At 45.1% G+C, this 20,150-nt stretch overlaps 1 protein-coding gene across 3 annotated transcripts in view; it reads right to left on the reverse strand.

Annotated features, from left to right (window-relative positions):
- The window catches only part of SPG21 (SPG21 abhydrolase domain containing, maspardin), a 328,600-nt gene that overhangs the window by 55,096 nt on the left and 253,354 nt on the right, over positions 1 to 20,150 (reverse strand). For all 3 annotated transcript variants that reach the window (XM_069625084.1, XM_069625086.1, XM_069625085.1), the window contains one exon: positions 1,137 to 1,282. In XM_069625084.1, the coding sequence (XP_069481185.1) occupies positions 1,137 to 1,282 (146 nt within the window). The remainder of the gene's footprint in view (positions 1 to 1,136; positions 1,283 to 20,150) is intronic.

Raw genomic sequence — 20,150 nt, forward strand, 5'->3', positions numbered from 1 at the left:
CGCTTAAGCACAAATGCATCAGTCTCACCGCCCCACCTTACCTATCAGAAACACTATCCAAAAAAATCTCTGCCCGCCACTTAAGAAGCCACCATGCTAACCAACTGCGCAGCCGCCATAAAAATAGCCAACGCCGGCGGCATTGCTTTTCCCCTACATAGCTCCGAAACACTGGAATGCCCTTCCCAACGCACTCAGAGCAGACCCCTCCCGACTAGCCGTTTGCAAATCCCTCAAAACCACGCTATTTATATAACCCTCTGCACCCTATCACCCTGCAAAACAACTATCTGATAAAAACATGCCATGTTCCTAGAAGTAATATGCAACTTTGCAACTATGTAACAATAAAATGTACTGTAAATGCAAATGTATAATACCTTCTCTGTACTATGTAACAATTACATGAACCGTAAATTCAAATATCAATTTAACGACTAAGCCTTCCTTTGTAACCAGATATGTATACTTGTAACAGCGCCACGATGCCCTTGGGCTGTTGTACGCTTTAAAAATCTGAATAAATAAATAAACAATCCCAGCACTTCATCTGTGACTCACCTATGTGCTGGGACTCCTCAGCACTTACCCCCTCTGCCCTCTTCCTTGCTGCACTTGCACATTCTGAATGCTCACAAGGCATGGTAGGTTCGTCCTTTTTCCTTTTTCTCCTCCCACTGCTCTTAAATATTGTGTTTTGTAATGTGTTTCACTCCCTTGTTCCTTCCCTTCACCCTGTGGGTGCTTTCACACAGTATTTTACTTGCTGTATAAGCGTCTAACAAGCAATCGATGAATAAATAAGTATGTATGGCAAATTTAACATTAGGCCAACATCTTTTGGCTTTTCAAAGCCGTTGCCAGAAAAGCTTTAGAGCAAACCATGGACTGGGAAGACAACATTCCTTTTTAAGTCTCATCAGATGTATTGCTTCAACATGCTTCATAAATTGGCACAGTTTCGTTCACAGGACTATCATTCAAGTGAACACTGAGGGATTACGCATGATAGTTCTGAATTCAAGTCTAGCATACCTCTAACTTTACAATATGGGGCTCCTGAACTACTGGGAGAAGGCTGAACTTCGCCCTCCCTTGCAGCCGCGGCTGCTCAGGCTTGCTCATACATGCTTTACCTGCTGGCCGTCCAGGACTGGTTGAAGATGGAGGTGTCGCTGAAGGAGTTGCATAGTACGAGAGATTGGACACGGGGGGACTTGTGAGTGTACTCTGCAAACTTCTGCGCCAAAAAGCCCCCTAAAGAAGCTCCAAAGAGATGGACCTATTTTTAAATTTAAAAGAAAAGTACATGTCAGGATTATTCCTACTAACACCATTGTATCTGAAATGTAGATTGCTCAAAAGACCAAAAAGCGCACTTGTCATTCACCCTTAAAATAATGCCATTAGTATAAGTACATTTTCCATTATGGGATTACATCTTTCCCCACATTCAACTCCCTCCATAATTTCAACAGTTTTTAACAGTCACAAAAAGTACTCCCGGATGTGCCTGTATACAATTGTGCACAGAAATCATCACTGGGAGATTTGAGAAAGATTAAATCTGCTTGCCGGTATCCCGGGACCCCTCGCCACACTGGCAGAATTTGCAGGCAAAGTGCTTCCTCCAACAGTGGCTGCCCAATTTCACAAAGCATTTCCTACTCAGTCCCTGTGCTTGCACTTAGTTGGCAGAAGCAAGGCTAGAGGAGAAGGACATTTAAAAATGCATACTTCATATTAGTTGAACATTTTTATATCAATAATAAAAATTATAATTCAGTCTTTTCAATAGCAACAGAAATGTAGTTTCAGAGCGTTTGGTAAGTGATGTTACTCCTTACCATCATGGGGTTAACCAATATGCCACTGCTCATAGAAAAGAGTGGAGCCAACAAGCTGGAGGGGTGAGCAGGTGGCGTCCACTCCACTTTGTGGATGAAATAAAAGCATTGCTGGTCCACAAATGGTCCATTTATGCTGAAAGCTGATGGTCGGGCAAGGCCTAAACTGTCCAACCGTGACATTTGCAGACTGTATATCACTTTTTACTCCATTTATAGGACACTTGCATACATTTTCACTCGCTTTCACACCTTGCATAAAGCACTTAACTAGAATGTACAGGCGTAGCTTAATGTTGTTTGTGGGCTTGTGAATCCACATCTTATGCTTGCTGTAGTAATCATCATACGAGTAATTCATCCATTAGATCATCCATTAGATCATCCATTAGATCATCCATTTGACCAGAGAAATACGCTGCATTTTATACCATGGGTTGCAGAAGCTATGATGGTTCCATATTTGCTGAGAGCCATGCCTTTATATTCATTTATATGTGAATGGGTCATATTAGTATAGTGCTTTAGAGTGCTTCTAGGAGCTAGACAGAACGCTGCTCTGTCTCGGTCCATTCTGAGAGGGTTTCGCTGTGCACGAGATTTATTGATCTACAGTGTGAGGAAGGAATGATAACAATTGTCTTTGCCAGGAGCTCTCTGGCCTAGTAGAGTAGCAGCTGCAGGCGAAGGGGAGAGAATGTGTTTTCGGTTTGAGAATAGAAGGTCCTTAGCCGAAAGAGTTGGATGTTTTGGTTTTGTAAAATGAGCCGTCCCCATGCTATGAGCAGAAACATGATACGATGTCCTGACCCTAGAATGTTAGAAAGAGACATGTCATTGTGACTGGTACAGTCCCTGCCATAACAAATGTCTGCACACAGGAAGTGTACGTGAGCAGATGTGTCGTCTCCTATGAAAACGCTTACTGTGCAGTAGGGGTGCGTCATTGCAATGTATAACAGTGGGGGGTCTCTGATGAGTATACGCAGACTAGCAACCGTCTGGCTGTCTGTCAGGAGAGCAGGAGACTGAGAGGCTGATTGAGTAGATGCAGAGATCAGAGGGGAGTCCCGGTCTGTCTTTTGGATGCATGAGGTGCAGATGAGGGGAGTCATGCGTGTGCGGCTGGGGAAATGCTGAGAACTAGGAGGGGTATTGCTATTATGCTAGAGATAAAGTAGCATAGCTCAGCTGGTCTGAGAGCTTGTTGCAAGGAGACAGGCCGGAAGGGCTTGGGAAGTTGCAGTAGCTTACACTTATGTTTAGAGGAGTGCTGATTTGCTTGCTTATGTAGTAAGTTGCTGTGATTCGTGTCATGCAATGCAAGGCATGAATAAAGTATATTTTGTTATGAATTGAACCGATTCTCTGTGTTTTTGTGGTTTGCTGTGTCTTCTTTTTGTGTCTCTTTTTATGGTTTGTCCCATAGCATAGCAATTTTGCTATAGTTTCTCAGACGCATCTCAGGAACACAGTGCACCATTCTTTTTGTAGTTTCACAGGCTCAAACTTTTAGGAACAAGGGATTTATTTAGAGTGGACATTTATTTTACGTAGATCTTTTGGGGGGTATTTGCATATGAAGATTCCTCATTGGTGTGGGCTACCTGCAATTTCTCTTGGATTTCTATTCAGAGGCTCTGCTAAGAACATATTTACTCTGTGAAGGCTGTGGCAGTGCAACAGGTGCATCAAATGCAAGTCTGCCTGTGGCCAGTTGAGCCAAGGACACATTGCAGATAATGTAGGTAACTCTTCTCTGGAAGTGAAGAAAGTCTGGTCAACCAACATTTGAGAGATCTTTAGAGGGGAGACATCTTCTCGCACAAGACAACTTCTTAAAAACTTGTGTTGGAAGGAACCTTCCAACATCCTGTGCTCCTAAACATCAGGACATGAAATGTGGAGCTGTTAAATTCGCCATGCACTTATTAATGTATTATCTCTGGTAGGTAATAACAGGACACAGACTTTTCACTTTATTGCCAATTTTAAACTAGTCATCTTTTTTGTAAAGGAGTCCTGGATTAGGGATGATTTATGCCTTTGCCGGAGGATAGAATTCCTAAGAGGTACACAATTGTCACTGGAAGTAGAACCGGCAGGCTGGTAAGAGTTGCCTATTATTAACTCACTTGCGGTCAGGCTGCCCTCCTGACTTGCACTTTCCAGCTGTGAAACACTCTTACTAGTATATATAGTGCCTCAAAGCATGTGTTATTTACTTATTATATATAGTCCACCAAAAACTAAACAATTCCCGCAACACCTGGTTGGTTTAACTACGGCACTACTAGCCAGGCATAAACAAGTGCATATACTAGGGGGTTCTAACAAAAAAGTTCATATGGAAAAGGATCGGTTAGGATCCCCATAAAATGTGCTCATGGTCATGTTCGTCTGCCACAAAGTGCTGGGGGTTTCCATGAGAAGGGCCATACTCTTTACCCAATTTTAAGTGCTGGGGAAACTTTAATAGTATCCCCACAAATACCACTGTGATCGGATCATCAAACCAAACTGTTCACCATAAGTAAAGTTAAAATCTTGTAAGAAATCCGAGCACTAAGATGGAAAGATGTTGTGGTACCAAAATGAAGGGAAAGTCTATAAATTCCAATATAGCTAGAAATCATCATTTGAGCAACATAGATTAGCGGTTTGCTTTCGTCACAAACTAGATGAATGCAAACTTGAATAAACGATCCATGTTTACATCTAGAAACATAGGGAAAAAGCTGTAGAATGCAAAGTAGTCCCCTCCTGAAATTCAAGAAATGTAAATAAAAATAAATCCTGAAGACTAGAGAGAAAAGTATGATTCTACAGCTAAAGTGGCTTTGTAAATGTTTCATGGAACTTATAAGTGGGCGATTGGAATCGCCGCAAAAAATGATCTTACTATTAGGAGACAATCAAACCTGCTATGAAAATGCACAAAGAATTCCATCAGATTATGAGATAGACTTTCACCTATGTGCACCCTGTCAGCATGGTTGGAAAGGAATACTTTCCTCAAATTCAATATTCAGTTCCCTTAATATACAACAATATCTAAGATAAGTGGAAGACAATAGCTGTATCTGGCCATCGACCAATTGCGGTCCTCCAAAGGTTTACATGGGCCTTGGACTGAGAACCTACAGCTTCTTATCTTTGAGACATCTTAAGCCTGTCCATTGTCTGGTATAGTAGCAGAAGCCTTAAAAGTTGGTTAAGTAATAACTCATTGCAAGAATCCATTAGCATATGTATGTGAAGGATCAAAGTACAGACCGATCTTGAATCACCTGTTTATTGGTAAATGATTGGAGAAAGCAGTTACACAACAGTTGCAAAGCTTGCTAGACAACTTCACTTTAGATTAATCTCAGGCAGGTTTTTGGCCTCTGTACAGTATGGAATTGGTAGTGAAAACATGCTTGATAACTGAAGATGGGAAGTTGTTCAGGGTCGAGGGGGTGCGTGTCTCCTTTTAGATCCCTTGGCGATATTAGCCACAAAATTCTGCTAACGTGGTTATTATTATTAGGTACTCATATTAATGATCCTGCATAAGCATAGATTGAAACATTTCTTACCAATCAACCAACTGCAAACAGCCCTATCCCCGCCTTATTAATCAATCCTGGAAGCATCAACCGATAGTCTCCCGCAAGGCTCTTCACTTGCAGCCATACTCTACACATTTCTCTTAAACCCGTAATGACCAACATTCGTAGTTTGGGAGTGAAAGTGTACAATTATACAGAGTACATGCAGTTCCTTTTTAACCTAGATCAGATCAAACCAATGGGATACAAGACCATACAGGTCACTAATGGGTGGGTCCTTCGAAAGCAGAACTACTGCTGGATAGCCTCTCGCTGGCACATTGGCCCTCACGCACCTGGCCAAAACAACTTGGCCAGAGGGAAAGTCCTGTAACAGTGGTCATGAATCTGGGCGTGATGATCGATACAAATCTATCCAAGATGCCTCGAGAGGCAGCAGTTGTGAAGAAAGGTTTCTTCCATTTTATGGATGTGGTGATAGATAATACACACTTTAATTGTAAACCTCTGACCATCGTTTAGGATAAGCCAACAGCTGTTTACTTGGGTCTACCGGACCTTGCGCCTGCAGCGAGTAGAAAACATGGCTGTCATGCGCTCCTGTAACTGTGGAAATGCAAACATTACCCAAAGTTATGTACCCTACAAAGGCTACCAGTGAAAGGCAGGGCAGGTTTAAATATCGTCTGCATGGTGCACAGGACCTGCCATCAATCGGGACACTATTTCATTCAAGAGTAAGAGGGATCATAGTCAGCCATGAGCTTTACATTCCAATACTTACACTTATTGAAGGGCCCAAGGTTCAAGAAGGCAAGGACCAGAGGGAGATAGTTTTCGTAGTAGGCCTACTCTGGAATGTTCTACTGCCTCAGCTAGGAATCATCCAAACCATTGTCCATTTAGAAAACATCGGAAAACATTTCTGTTTGTGTCAATTCTATCTGGAGTCATTACTATTTCTGAAAGACAGTGTGTACACAGAGCAAGGATAGTGCACTTTAAAGTACGATTAACACAACATAACATGAACCACTTTGATCATTGCCCCTCTCGCTCGTCTGATCTTTTGGGATAACATGTAAAGTTACACTTATGTGAATGTGTGCCCATTTCATCTCCACACTGCTCTCCCTACCACAAACCTTCCACATGCACACCCAACTTTGCTTCACACTTGCAGATGTGTAGGGCTCTGCACAGATGCATAACCTTATGACAAACCTACAGAAGCTCCACAGCACACTTTTTGGTTCATTACTAGCACATCTTTTTTGTAAAGAATTAGTTATTTATAGATTGCATAAATAATTTTCTAGGTTTAAATCTCACATCTGCCGTGAAAGGGCTCTGCGACTTGCCCCCAAAATCTGAGAATTCTGTTGGAACACTAAACAACCTCTTTTTATGAAATATTACCCAATATAATGACACTGAATTGTGCAGTAGGCGAACACACAGCTCTTCTAGAAAAATCAAAGAAACTGAACTGAAATTAAATGTTAAGGTGTAAATAACTATAAAGACCACCCCCGCACCTCCCAAATACTGGGAAGAAGAGTATTAGATGATAAAAACAAATGTTCCCTACTGCCACATCACATGTTCTAGAATCAAAGATTTCCCTTAAGTACCCTAATTAGAAAAAGTAGGTATCCCTCAATTCCCACATTACATACCTCAAAACGATCCCGCACAGGAATTAATGCACCTCAATTTAAGAAAGGAGGAGGAACATTATCTCCAGCTGCAACCATAGGAAATGTGGCAAGCTACTTGCACTTCATTGCAATTCAAGATCATAAACCAATATTGCTGTACACTTTTAACAGACTTTTTTGAGGTAAACAAATGTGTACACCATTTAACGATAGAGTTTACTAATACCGAGAACATAGTCCTAAATTGACAAAACAAATCCTGCTATCTTATAAAACGCAACAATTGGATTGTTCATAATTAAAAACATCTTTATACCCTTAGTGTCTATTCAATTAAATGTGAAACAAGGTAATCACAAGAGAAATGAAATTACATCAAGGAGCTAACATGCCAATGTATAATCAAGAACAATTGTGTTCAACATATGTATAAGGCTCACTAAACACCATCATGAATATTGAACATTTAGTCTTGCGCCTGAGACCTTTATTCTTACAGAAAGGATCTTTAACCCAGCCAACAGTTCAGCAACAACTTCCAAAGTTTAAAATATCGCCTTTTGGCAATAATAATTGCTCTAGAGAGCCATTTCTTAGAAAGAGTAGAAAGAGCGTGAGACAACTGGCGGGGGCTGCGGATTGCATGGCACAAAGAAAGGGAGATCGCAGGACAGATGTCCCCACAAGTTACAGTCTCTGTATGACAATTTCCCAGAATAGGTCTGCTGTTTTTTCAAAATCCAAATCATATGCAGACTTGAGAGCCCCATTTTTTGTAGTCACTGCCACATTCTGAAGAGTATCCCGTATACATTTTCGGTCAATTGCTGCAGACTAGAACATAAAATTAAGACTAAATCCACATTAACAGATGACCCATTCTTCACCTCCACCCAACCACAGTGTCCACCCTTCCACTGTGCTAAACTACCCTTTACACCTCCTCCTCAATTCTGCGGCAAGACCCAAGGCTTGCATTATGTGGCTTCTTCAGTGCAAAAATCTGAGCGGCAAAGAGAGTACTATGCACATCAACCCAGGGGCATAAGGAGCCCCTCAACAGTAAAGCCACACATCCATTAACCGTACCACTGAACATGTTCTCATTCTGCCGATCTCCATCACGCTTTCTCTCATGTTCTTCCTAACAAAAGCATGTATGAGGTTTAGCAAATAGGGAGTAATCCCTTTTGAGAACTGGCCAGATTCTTCACAACAACATAGCGGTTTTCGCCAGAAAGGGAAGTGTGCCAGTAGAGGCACAAATCCTGACAGGATACATTGAAAGGGAGATACGCTTTTCAATCTATGCCTACTGTATCCCCTCAATCACACCCGAACTCCCAAATTAGCAGATTGAGCATCACATGATCAGATTTGGAGTCAGAGCCCAAAGAGGATGGTTAGCTTCTGAACAACTGTGTCGTCAAGCAACGGACACAAACACCATTCTGGACAATGCCAAGGCAACCGGTTGAAGACATAACATTCCGTTTGAAGCATGATGATCAATTTTCCTGCCTTTTTTGGGGCTTTCAACCCTACCTTGTTGCTTCTCAAAGATCACTAAGCCAGCGGTTGAGGCACTCAAAAGCGACAAGTAGTCGTATGATTATAAAGCTAGAAGTTTTTGGTATTATTTTCACAAAGAAGGCCGTTCGGATATAACAGGCCCATGTGGCCGCAGACGTGCGTATACAACTATGGGTGTTGATAAACAAAACAAATTCAAGCCAGAAGTGTTTTTTACCATGGGCATGTGGGAGGTTACACTCAGCCCCGCCCCCTCGATCTGAAGGTTTGTAAGATAAAGAACAGGTCGTTTTTGGGCAAGCAAAAGACCCCCCCCTTAAAACAGCTGTCTTTTCAGATGATTGTTCCTGACGTTTCCAATTCAATGCCTTGCAAAGGCTCAAGAGATGACATCTGAGAATGGGTTGTCCAAGGATAATTTAATGGTTCATTTTGAGAATACAGTCCTCTGAACTTTTTGCTGGTTTTCAGACAATGTTTCTGCCTGAGGCACTGCAATTGCAACTCCTTTATGGTGTTCTGCTCTTAGTCACCCACGTTCTCCATGGGAGGAGAGCCTTCACTCAGCAGATGGGCATGGGGGGTTAGGCAGCTTCATTCCATGGGAAGAGTGCCTTCACTCAGAAGATAGGCCTGTGAGTGGGCAGCTTCATTCCATGGGAGGAGTGCCTTCTCTCAGAAGAAAGGCCTGGGATTAAATCCATGGGAGGAGTACCTTCGCTCCGAAGATAGGCCTGTGAGTGGGCAGCTTCATTCCATGGGAGGAGTGCCTTCGCTCAGAACATAGGCCTGTGAGTGGGCAGCTTCATTCCATGGGAGGAGTGCCTTCACTCAGAAGAAAGGCCTGGGATTAATTCCATGGGAGGAGTACCTTCGCTCCGAAGATAGGCCTGTGAGTGGGCAGCTTCATTTCATGGGAGGAGTGCCTTCGCTCAGAAGATAGGCCTGTGAGTGGGCAGCTTCATTCCATGGGAGAAGTGCCTTCACTCAGAAGATAGGCCTGTGAGTGGGCAGCTTTATTCCATGGGAGGAGTGCCTTTGCTCAGAAGATAGGCCTGTGAGTGGGCAGCTTCATTCCATGGGAGGAGTGCCTTCTCTCAGAAGAAAGGCCTGGGATTAATTCCATGGGAGGAGTACCTTCGCTCCGAAGATAGGCCTGTGAGTGGGCAGCTTCATTCCATGGGAGGAGTGCCTTCATTCAGAAGAAAGGCCTGTGAGTGGGCAGATTCATTCCATGGGAGGAGTGCCTTCACTCAGAAGAAAGGCCTGGGATTCATTCCATGGGTGTAGTGCCTTCTCTCAGGAGAAAGGCCTGGGAGTAGGCAGCTTCATTCCATGGGAGGAGTGCCTGCTCTCAGGAGAAAGGCCTGGGAGTAGGCAGCTTCATTCCATGGGAGGACTGCCTTCGCTCAGAAGATAGGCCTGGGAGTAGGCAGCTTCATATCTTGTCTTTGGTTACTGTTGGAGACACTTGCAGCCTTTTCAGCATTGATTTCAATCGGGCACCCAGCAGTTAGTCAATGTCCTGAACTCTTGAGGTACTTTTGGGGGCAAGCTAAGCCTTCTTAGCTTAACTTAAATGCTCAACTCATCTATTTTGAGGACCATGCTCAGTCCTAAAGCTGACAATGCAGGAAGACTTTGCCCATTTCGTTTTTCTGCCTTTTCATTTTGTAATGATGCCTTACATGGAGTGTTACACGGGCACTTTTCATCCCTTTTTCTCGTTTTTCTCCCAACATTTGTTATGCCTTCAAGATGTCTGCAAGGCAGGCGTGTGGCAGTGAATACTGTTTTACATCTTTTTGTGGTGCAGTGACACACACTATCTTTTTGTAACCACATAATGCTGATTTGAGTACTATATACTCGAAATGGCTTCCCCATGGGGTTAAAGCCATGCCTTGTGGCCATCTTGTTCTATGAAGTCTCACTGCCCTCAGGTAGGAATCTCAAATATAAAGGCATACACTTTCAAGGGGTCCAGCCTGGATTCACAGGAAAAGTGCTTTGTGTGACTGAACTGGTTGAAATTGGGCTTGGGTCCTTGTGGCCCCAATCTACACTTCTTCCAGGGGATGTCTGGTGCTGGGCAGACGAGGGGTAAGTGGCTGTACGGGTCTGCAAGGTCCTTACCTGTTGGGGTGGTGCAGATTGTTGCACTGGTATTCTGTGGCAACACCGCAGCCTGAATTCTGGATAAGAGGAGGCCTGCAGCCATTGTGGAGGTCAGACGTCGCTACAGGCAAGAATCTGAAGATGTGAAAGCTGCATAAAGGACCCTGCTTAAAACCTGCATTGCCCAGGTCATCCACCAGTGAGGTCCTGGTGCCTCTACTGTGACTTGGTTCACTCTTCCACTGGACTGGTTGGATCAATTAGTCTTGCATCCTGCAGTAGTCCCCTGCTGCGATGCCTAGGCCCCAAGTGATGATACCAATGAAAGAAATAAGTGTCCCCGGCAACTGTGAGTAACCCAGCGGAGGTCATTTAGAAAATCAGAGTAGTTTAGAGTGCGAGTGAATGTACCACAGGGATTACATGGCCCCAAAGTGTGCTACCTAGAACTACCCTTAAACTGGCTGTAATCAGTGGAATTCTACCTAGAACCACCCACCTGGGTAATTCCTAGTGTGGTGGAATTGGGAGTGTACCGCTAATAGTTTAAGTCACATGTTTGAGGCGGTAGAGTTCAGAACTAATTTTTATTAATTTTGCTAGTAGGGCACCGGGTTTTTGACCCTCGCCGTACTGTCTGATTTGGCAGCCGCGGGTTAGGAATTTTATTTCTCGTTCTGCTGTGGCGTTACATTTCTGTAGTTCCTCTCTCAGAGCGGCATTTACTCTCGGGTCGTCTGAGCTCTAATTCTGGCGTTCAAGGTTTTTGAGTAGGTCTTCACTGGCTGCCAGTTCTCGTCTAATGAGTTTGAGGATGCCGTTTTCCTTGGCTTGACACACTCCCCTTAAGAAGCACTTTAGAGATTCCCAGATCGTGCTGGCAGAGGGGACTGAGCCAATATTGGCTTCCAGGAATGTATCAATCTCTTCTTTCAGTTCGGTAGCGAACACCTCATCTTGCATGGAGCCGGTTTTGAAGCGCCAGAGTTGCAGCGTGGATTTAGGCTGACAGGAGATGAGGTTTAGGATAACCGGGGGAGTGGTCGGAGAGTTCTTGGAAGTATGTGGCAAGGGCCAATCTTTAGAGGACCATTTGCTGAGACGAACAGATAATCGATCCTTGAGCTCGAGTTGTGTACCGTCGAGTGGAATGTGTAGTCGCACGTTTCTCAGTTGGCCGCTTTCCATGCGTCTTTTAAAGCGAATGCTCTGCAGATCTCAGCTATTTGCAGGCTGGCTTTAGATGTAGGTTGAGGTATGGCTCTCGATCTGTCTTATTGGGTCGAGAACTGTATTCATGTCTCCATCCCATATTATTGTAGACGGTTCTTGTGAGGAGAGTTGTGACAGTACCCAGCCAAAATTATTCGGGCCGTCCACATTTGGTGCGTAAGAGTTGACTAAGGTTATCTTCTTGCCTGCTATAATGCCACTCACCAGGACGGCTCTGCCTTCAGAGTCTTTGGTTGCGTTGATTAGGCGAAAATTAGTCCTCTTGTGGATTAAGATAGCGACTCCCCTTGAGTAGGACGAGTATGATGAGAAGTACCTGTGGCAGCCCCAGGATTTGGCCCAAGTGTGGTCTTTGCCAGGGATTAGATGTGTTTCTTGGACCATAGCCACATCGACCTCATGTCTTCTCAGATACTGTAGGATTTTCCGTGTTTTGGACGGGATGTTACCCCCCCCCCTTATGTTCCAAGTTGCAACTTTGAATGGAGCAGGTTAGGGTATATCTTGGCTTTTGATTGGCCTATATTAACCAAGAGCGTTGAAGCTGACCCTGAATTAATCGCCTTGATTACTGTTTGTGAGGTTCTTGTTGGATGGTGCAGTAGTACCAACGATGAGATGAGAGATGGTGGGGTGGCGAGCGGCAGCTGGAGGGCGGCACAGCTTCCCCCCTCTGCTTTTGGTGAACTGTCTCTATGAGCAACCCCCAACTGGCTCGTATACGAACTGACGCCGGAGACTTTCCCTGGGGTCTCCAGGCTGTCTGTATCGATCTTCCCCCCTGTAACTTTAGAACTTTTCCCATTACGCAGACAACCCCCAACTTGTCCGTCGGGACCCCCTCCCAACTTGAATTACGTAAAGAATACTGTGTAAGGGGCGCTTGGGGCTTCCCAATTGTCCCTGCCCCGCTTTCTTCCATCTTGATCTTGTTCCGGTGGGTTTGTTGTGGTCCGTTAGGATGTGTTGGTTTCCGGTTCTTTAAGGGGGGTTTCTAGGATTCCTTTCCCTTTTGGGACGTGGTTGACGAGGGTGTTGGTCAGGGCATCCGTTCTGGCCGAGGAATGTGTGGGCCTTTCAGGAGATTGGAAGAAGTGAATTCTTCCGTTGTGTTGCACTCTGAGCCTTGCTGGGAACAGCATTGAGTAGGCCATCTGGTTGTCCCTGAGCCTTTGTCTGACGCTGGTGAATGCTCTTCTCTGTGTTTGGACTGCCGGAGAGAAGTCGGGGTAGAGGTGGATTTTGTCCCCGTCGTGTAGCAGCTCTCCCTTTTCTCTAGCTAGCCGGAGGATGGTGTCCCGGTCCCTGTGATTAAGTAGTTTCGCAATAATCGGTCTGGCGGATGGGATTCTGTGCGTTCTTTCCACTCTGAACATATGGGAAAGGGTTTCCCGACCAAAGAGGGATACACAGAGTGACTCAACCCACTCTTCCATTTTCCACTGGGGTTCTTGTTCTCTTACTCCGATGATGCGGATATTATTTTGTCTGGATCGGCCCTCCAAGTCTTCACATTTGGCCAGAGTTGTGGTCATTTGGCTTTCAAGCCTGGATACTTTGCTCGACAGGGATGCCGCGCCATCGTCCAAGCCAGAGACTCTTTGTTCGACTTCGTTTAGGTGCTCTGTGTGGGTGTCGATGCGGTGCTGTAATTGGTCCACTTTAGGGGATAGGCCGTCCATTTTACTGTTCAGGCTGCCGATGCCCACCTTCAGTTCAAGAAGGAGTTCTTTTATTTCCAGCAAATTGTTCCCTGGTTCTGTTTGCTGTGAGCTTCTCTGTGTGGGTTCGTCCTCGTGTTGTAAGCGGGACGTTTCAGTTTCCTTTGCATTTTATCAGTTTTCCCCATCGTAATTTGCTGGATGGATGTAGTTCGTAGGCCTTGATTGGAGGTCTGCTGTGAAGTGGGTTTTCTGTGGAGCCCTTAGAAGGGGCAAGAGCTACGACAGAAGCTAAGGGTGGCGGGAGGTGCGGATGCCTTCTAATATGGTGCCGTCTGGTGTGGCCGAGAAGGTTCTGCCGCGAGTATGCGGTCGTGCCAAGCCCGCTCTATCGGTAAGGAGAGGAACAGGAGTGGGGGCCAGCTCACCTTCAGTATAAAAGTTGTTCACCATGAGACATCCGCAGCCAGAGTAGGTCGTTGATGATATTGAGTTTGCGGGAGCCTCTCCGGTAGCGCTATCCCCTCCACCGCACCTCTCTCCGTATGGGCGCTGCGGCAAGGCAATTTGATCTCACAGGGGGTAGCGGGTGGATTGTGTTAGTCTCGGGTCCCTAGGGACGCGGGGCCCTCTCGATTGTGGAGTATGTCTCCAGGATAGAGAAGGTCTTGTGAAGCAGGTTATTAAGAATGATGAGCCACCTCTCCCTGGTTCTACGTTATTTCGTCGACCACTTTTTCATCGTGGGACTCTTCATCGCTGACCCTTTCATCGCCAACATTTTTATTTTATTTTTTTTTTTTATTTAAAGGGTTGGGCTGCGCCCCCCCTTACTTAAATAATCATACCCCAACCCGCACAAACACCCCCCCCCCTAAAAAAAATGTTGGCGATGAAAAGTCCCACGATGAAAAAGTGGTCGACGAAATGCGTGTATACCCTCTCCCTGCCCCCGCCTCCAGCCGCTCGTACCTCAGTCTTGGCACTGGTCGGGCCTTCGCTCCACCGTCTCTTCCCTCGTCAAGTTCCTACAAAATGAGCCACCTCGGCCACCCGTCGCGCCGGGGCACCGGGGCGAGCCCGTCCCCCGGAGCACAGTTCACCGCCCTTGACCACCGGCCGAAGCGGGCGGCGGGGAGGAGGGGCCACCGAGGTTTCGTTGTGGGCTTGCACCGATGGTTCACCTCCATCTGCGCCCCAGGCAGCACAGCCGCCCCGGGGCACCAGGAACGCCCGCACCGCAGAGGCGGCTCGCACGCCGAGGCAGCCCGCCAGGCCTACGCGACTCGCCGGGCCCCAGCAACTGATGGGCCGTATCGGTACATAGCAGAAACGATTTTCCTCTGGATTTGGAGGGAGGGGAGACGAGGAGTTTAGGAGCCGGGGACACCACTTGGTTGGGAGTAACCAACTCTGGAACAGCAGGATTCTTTCAGATTAATCCGGGGCAACGCGGGAGCTCAAGCCTTGGCGGCCATCTTGGGTGGCCCATTAGCGCCCTCTAACTGCTTGCTTTTCAAATGCTTACTTTGTATAGCATACTGCTTATAAATCAACTGGCTGAAGGCTGACCTAGTTAAGACATTTTGATTACACCTGTAGTCAGTGAGTGGCAAAATAACCAAACAACCCCTACAAGCATTGTGTCCCGCCTGTGCCATCTCTCCTGAAGGGTTTACAAAGTGCGGCTCCCCAGATGTTTTGGAGCACTCCTCCCCAGGTTTTGAAATTGAGTGGAGCTGGGAGCTATTTAGCCCCTGCTTCTAGCATAGTAGAGCCTGGTTAGCTTGAAACCAACAGCTATCATGAGCTACTTTTGGCTCCTATGGCCAACCGGTGCCTTCCAATTATATAAATGTGGCATTAACTTTGAGTATTCGAGAATGTTAATAAAGAATTAGAACAAATCTAATATACATTTAAACACAATGGTTCATACAAAATGAACAAAAAGTGAAAGGGGAATCTCTGGTAGCTCCTGGTTCCCCTGCAGTAGCTCCTGCCTTCAGGGTGATGTTGGTTTTAGCTCCTGCTCATCGAATCTCAATTTTGATCCCTGCCTCCCATACATCATATACTCGCTCATTCACACACATTACATGACATAATATACATACACCCTTCCATAAACATTCACATACATTTAAAAACCATACAGGGATACTGGTGGGGAGAGCTCTGGAATAAGTATTGACACAGAAATTACTTTTTGTTGTAAGAGTTTATCTTCCTGGTAGGAGAGTACACCAGGAAAGAGATCAGTAGCAGTCCTGGCAGGCAAGTATACCAGAAGAGAAGATGTTTTGAAGCAGTGTGGTAGTGTCAAAGAATTGTGGTGGAAAGAAGTTATTAACTGTTAACATTTTGACAAACTAGCATCATCAAAGGTAGTTGTTGTCCTATCCTGACAAAGATAATATTTCAACTGAAGAATAGCTGCGATGTGCTAATACCTGTTTTGCATACAGAGGAAAACAATTGCTTTGGTTTATGAACTTGTGTTTTGAAGGAGATACTTTTGCTTTACCAAGAAGGATATTGTGAAGGAGAACAACTGTTTTGATTTCTGAACAAGTGTTTGGAGAAAGAGACATTTACTTTGCCAAGCGCAAGTACGTAATGGAGGGAAAATAAATATTTTGCTGAAACAGAAATGTATCAAGAAGGGAGTCCAACCTTTGTCACAAGGAGTACCTGTTAATTCTAGAAGTTTGAACTTTCATCTTGTTTGTGAAATTGAAGCCAGGCAAATATTCCTTGGATAATGTTGTATGTATTAGTATGAGGGTCAGAGACTTTTTGGACACTTGGTCTTCTTTCTTTAGTTTTAGTTTGTTAGGTAAGGACCTCCCTGTTAGGATATGGAAAGATCTCTTTCTTATCCCTCACATCATACACAGCCAGAATGGTCTCGTTTACACCCATTTTATATGGTGGTAGGGATTCCCAGTCCTGTCCAAGCAGACGTTGATCTGACATGATGGGTTTATGTGAGATTCAAAATGTATCCAGGACAATCCTCCTTCGATAGTCTTGGTGGTCCGGCTCTCCCATATGTCCTCTTAATCGTGCTTCAAGATTGCATGACCATCCTTAAATTGGTGAGATGGGCTGTCACATGAACATTTTACACCTAAAGTACTTGATTGCTGTGCTTGTCAAATCAAAATTGCACTACCTCTCTTTCAGGGTACACGTGGCAGTCATTACAGCTTATGGGAACAATAGTATCCACAATTGCTTTTTCCAGTTCCTATGTGTTTTTGGAGGTTTTATGCTAGGTTTTCTACCAATTGGGAAGGAGTTTCCTTCCTTCAAACATCTCTTACAGTGTTCTCCTTTGAACCCATCTGCAAAGCTGAACTGAAGCAGATATCACTGAAGGGAGATTCAGCTGTTACAGGGAATAAACATTTCTGAATTTCCATTGGGTCTAGAATGCATCCAACTTTACTAACAAAGCTGGACTCAGATTTTTCCAGTCCATTGAGTCATGCATTTACCAATATGCTTGCCAATGTGGATACCCTAGCAGAACCATCTTTGCATACACTGGATGAAAAATTTAATTTATGTACTACTAGCAGAAAGTACCCATACTCCGCACAAATTCTGTAGACAGAGATAGAAACCCTCTCCTAAATTTTTGGAATTCAATTATTTCCCAAAATGAAATGTATCTGCTGTAGTGTGATGCAAATATCTCGGAAACGGTGCGCCGTAGGGCCCTGAAATTTGGTTTTGACCTGGAGTTGTCGCATCGAGACACTTAAAACAAGCTTTCTCCGGTCCTTCTACGATCACATTGATTTGCCCATTTCATGTGCAAAGGGGCTGAAATCCAGCAAAAGATGTGGGGTGTCCAAATGTCATGTAGCCAGTAAAGTCCAGAGGGCCCCAACAGGTATCTCTGCCAAATTCGGTGCAGATTGGTGGAACAGTGTGGAATTGTATAAGGAACAAACAGATTTTCTGATATATTATAAATATATATCTATCTGAGGCTTGTGGATCTGCTTAGAATCACATGCTTTGCATAGGCCGCCATCTAGCGGTATGTGCGGAGTACTGCATGACTTGTTCTTGAAAGTCAAAAAGGGACGTTGATTGGGCATGTCTGTAATACTATTCCTGGTGTGACGTCTGTTGTACCCATCGTCCTTCACTGCCATTGTGACCAGTCGTATGTTGTGGAGCTTGTGGCTTGTAGCCTTTACATACAAATATTATTATTAGTAATTTTTATTAAAGATAGTGTTCCATGAACAACGCTGCTGCTTCATCCGACGGCACTTCGCGACAACAAAGATCGACAGTTTCCTCATCGACGACCGTTGCAGCTTCGGTCTGCCTTGGCCTACACAGTAGGGAGAGAGGGAGTGTTGCATTTGAAATTTTCTTTACAGAATGCGTACATTTTGTCTTCCCCTTTTCCCTGTCTAAACCCTTTCTGGGCTATTATATCATGGAGAGCAATCCTTTCAAATTCTGTCCCTCCTGCTATAAAAAGTATCCCTGAAAGGACATTCATAGTGTGTAATCAGTGAATTCCTAAAGATCACTGCGAAAAATGCTGTGCTGCCTGTCTGCTTTTTCACCCAACAACGCTTAATGATCGGCATAAATAATGTTGGCCGGCCCACACCATGCAGGCAGAGGCTTTAATAGATGTACCAAAGTCCGCCAAAGAGTCGGAGGAGGAACAATTCAGCACACAAAGTGACGCCAAAGAGGAAGTGGGAGCAGTAGCATCCCAGGAGCCTATCCTCCCTCCGAATGGCATCCTTTTGGCATCGCTATGGAGGCCACACCCGGCGACAGTGGCACACACACAGACACACGTACGTACGAACCAGGGGAATCTCACACATTGAGATAAGCACACAACCCCAAGCCTTTCTACGAAACATTTGTTGAAGCATTGCCATGCGGAAGGGAAGCAAGCTCACCAGCGATTCTACCTCTTGTGGGCGTCATGACAGTCTTCCCAAATAAGCGTTTAGCGAAAAGTCTTCACTGCATAAAAACATGGTGCACAAGTTTTGAAAGCACACGTGTCTGAACGAATACTGAATCTAACACACACATCGTCCAGTGTTCACTTTCTCGAACGTACATCGAAGACTAGTACACCACAGACGACTTTAATACAACCGTTGAAACAAACTGCTTCCGAAAGGTAGTATTTCTGTGGAAGTCCATATATTGCCGAAAAGGGCTCAATGCACTAATACCTCTTCACCTCTATCACAAGGTTTACTTTCTACACATACGCCTGAAGTATTGATGTGGAAACCTTTAATGTTCTCACAACCTCAGATGGGGATAGCTAGGGGCTCTAGGGCAATGTAAAATAATAGCTGGGATATAGGACAACCCCGTTTTGAGAGATCCATCAGAGTGTAGACTGTATGGGATGGTTTTCGGCCATGTCGTGCCCAGGAGGTCTTGCCCTGACCGATTGTTAGAAACATTCTCCACATCTATTCTAAGGAGTTGATTTTGCACTTGGCACACTACCACAGAGCATTTGGCGAATGCAGCACCGGGTGCTTATGATGGATAGAACAAACCAAGCCATGATGTGGTGATGGGAGCTCACACAAAACAAAAGAGGTGCTGGCTGGAAGGTTTGGAATGATTCCCAACAAGCATGCCCAAACATGTTTCGGCCTTGTTGGGCCTCAGTGAGGAGTAGCTCGAGTCTCTAGGCCCAGCAGTCACGGGACTCACGTCTGGGCATAACCGTTCCACTCAGGGTGACTTATGCAAAACATAAGAGGTGACGGTTGGAAGGTTTGGAATGAATCCTAACCTCTGGCATTGCTCTAGGTAACCCTCCAGACCATCGTTCTTCGCCTGCCAAGCCATTACAAAAGGGGAAAGACCATATGCAGATCAGGTTTGATTCCACCCCAATGGGAGCTCAGCAACACTCCCCACCCAATCATTTAAGGTTTGATTGGAAAGATTCAGTTTATGCTTCTTCTAATAATTGAGCTGTAGAAGGGCCTCATTGGGTGATGCCACTATTGTCAATACCTTTCCGTAGTGCACCTTAAAGATCCAGATGAAGATGGAGCCAAGACGGCAGACGTCCAATGAAGAAGCATCCACTCCAGACCGACAAAGAAGGTAGGCAGTAGCAAAGAGAACAAGCAGGCGGGCCAGGACTGGCTCAACGGCTGAGAGCTGGTCAGGCTGCACAGCATGAACCATCCCATGAAGGAAAGCAGCTGCAGGAGCTCCCAGACGTCTCACGATGGAGCAGCAGCAATCCACTTCGTATTGCAGTGGCTACCGTATATGGGCATTTGGCAACCAACATGGTTACAAATACTAAATGCTATTAGGAGGGATTTTCAGAATCGCCTGTGTGGCAGGGTTCTGAGAGACCAACCTAGGTGATGAGCCAGAGAATTTTGCAATTGGCATTAGCAAACTCTCTCAAGGTAGCTTAGGCTGAGCAGTAAGGCAGACTTGTATCAGGGGCAGGTGTGCAAGTACAGTTAACACAGAGACAGCCAAGTAATAGTTCCACAA

This window comes from Ambystoma mexicanum, chromosome 11 (genome assembly GCF_040938575.1).
Source record: "Ambystoma mexicanum isolate Mex_15411 chromosome 11, UKY_AmexF1_1, whole genome shotgun sequence".
In the NCBI taxonomy this organism is placed as follows: Eukaryota; Metazoa; Chordata; class Amphibia; order Caudata; family Ambystomatidae; genus Ambystoma; species Ambystoma mexicanum.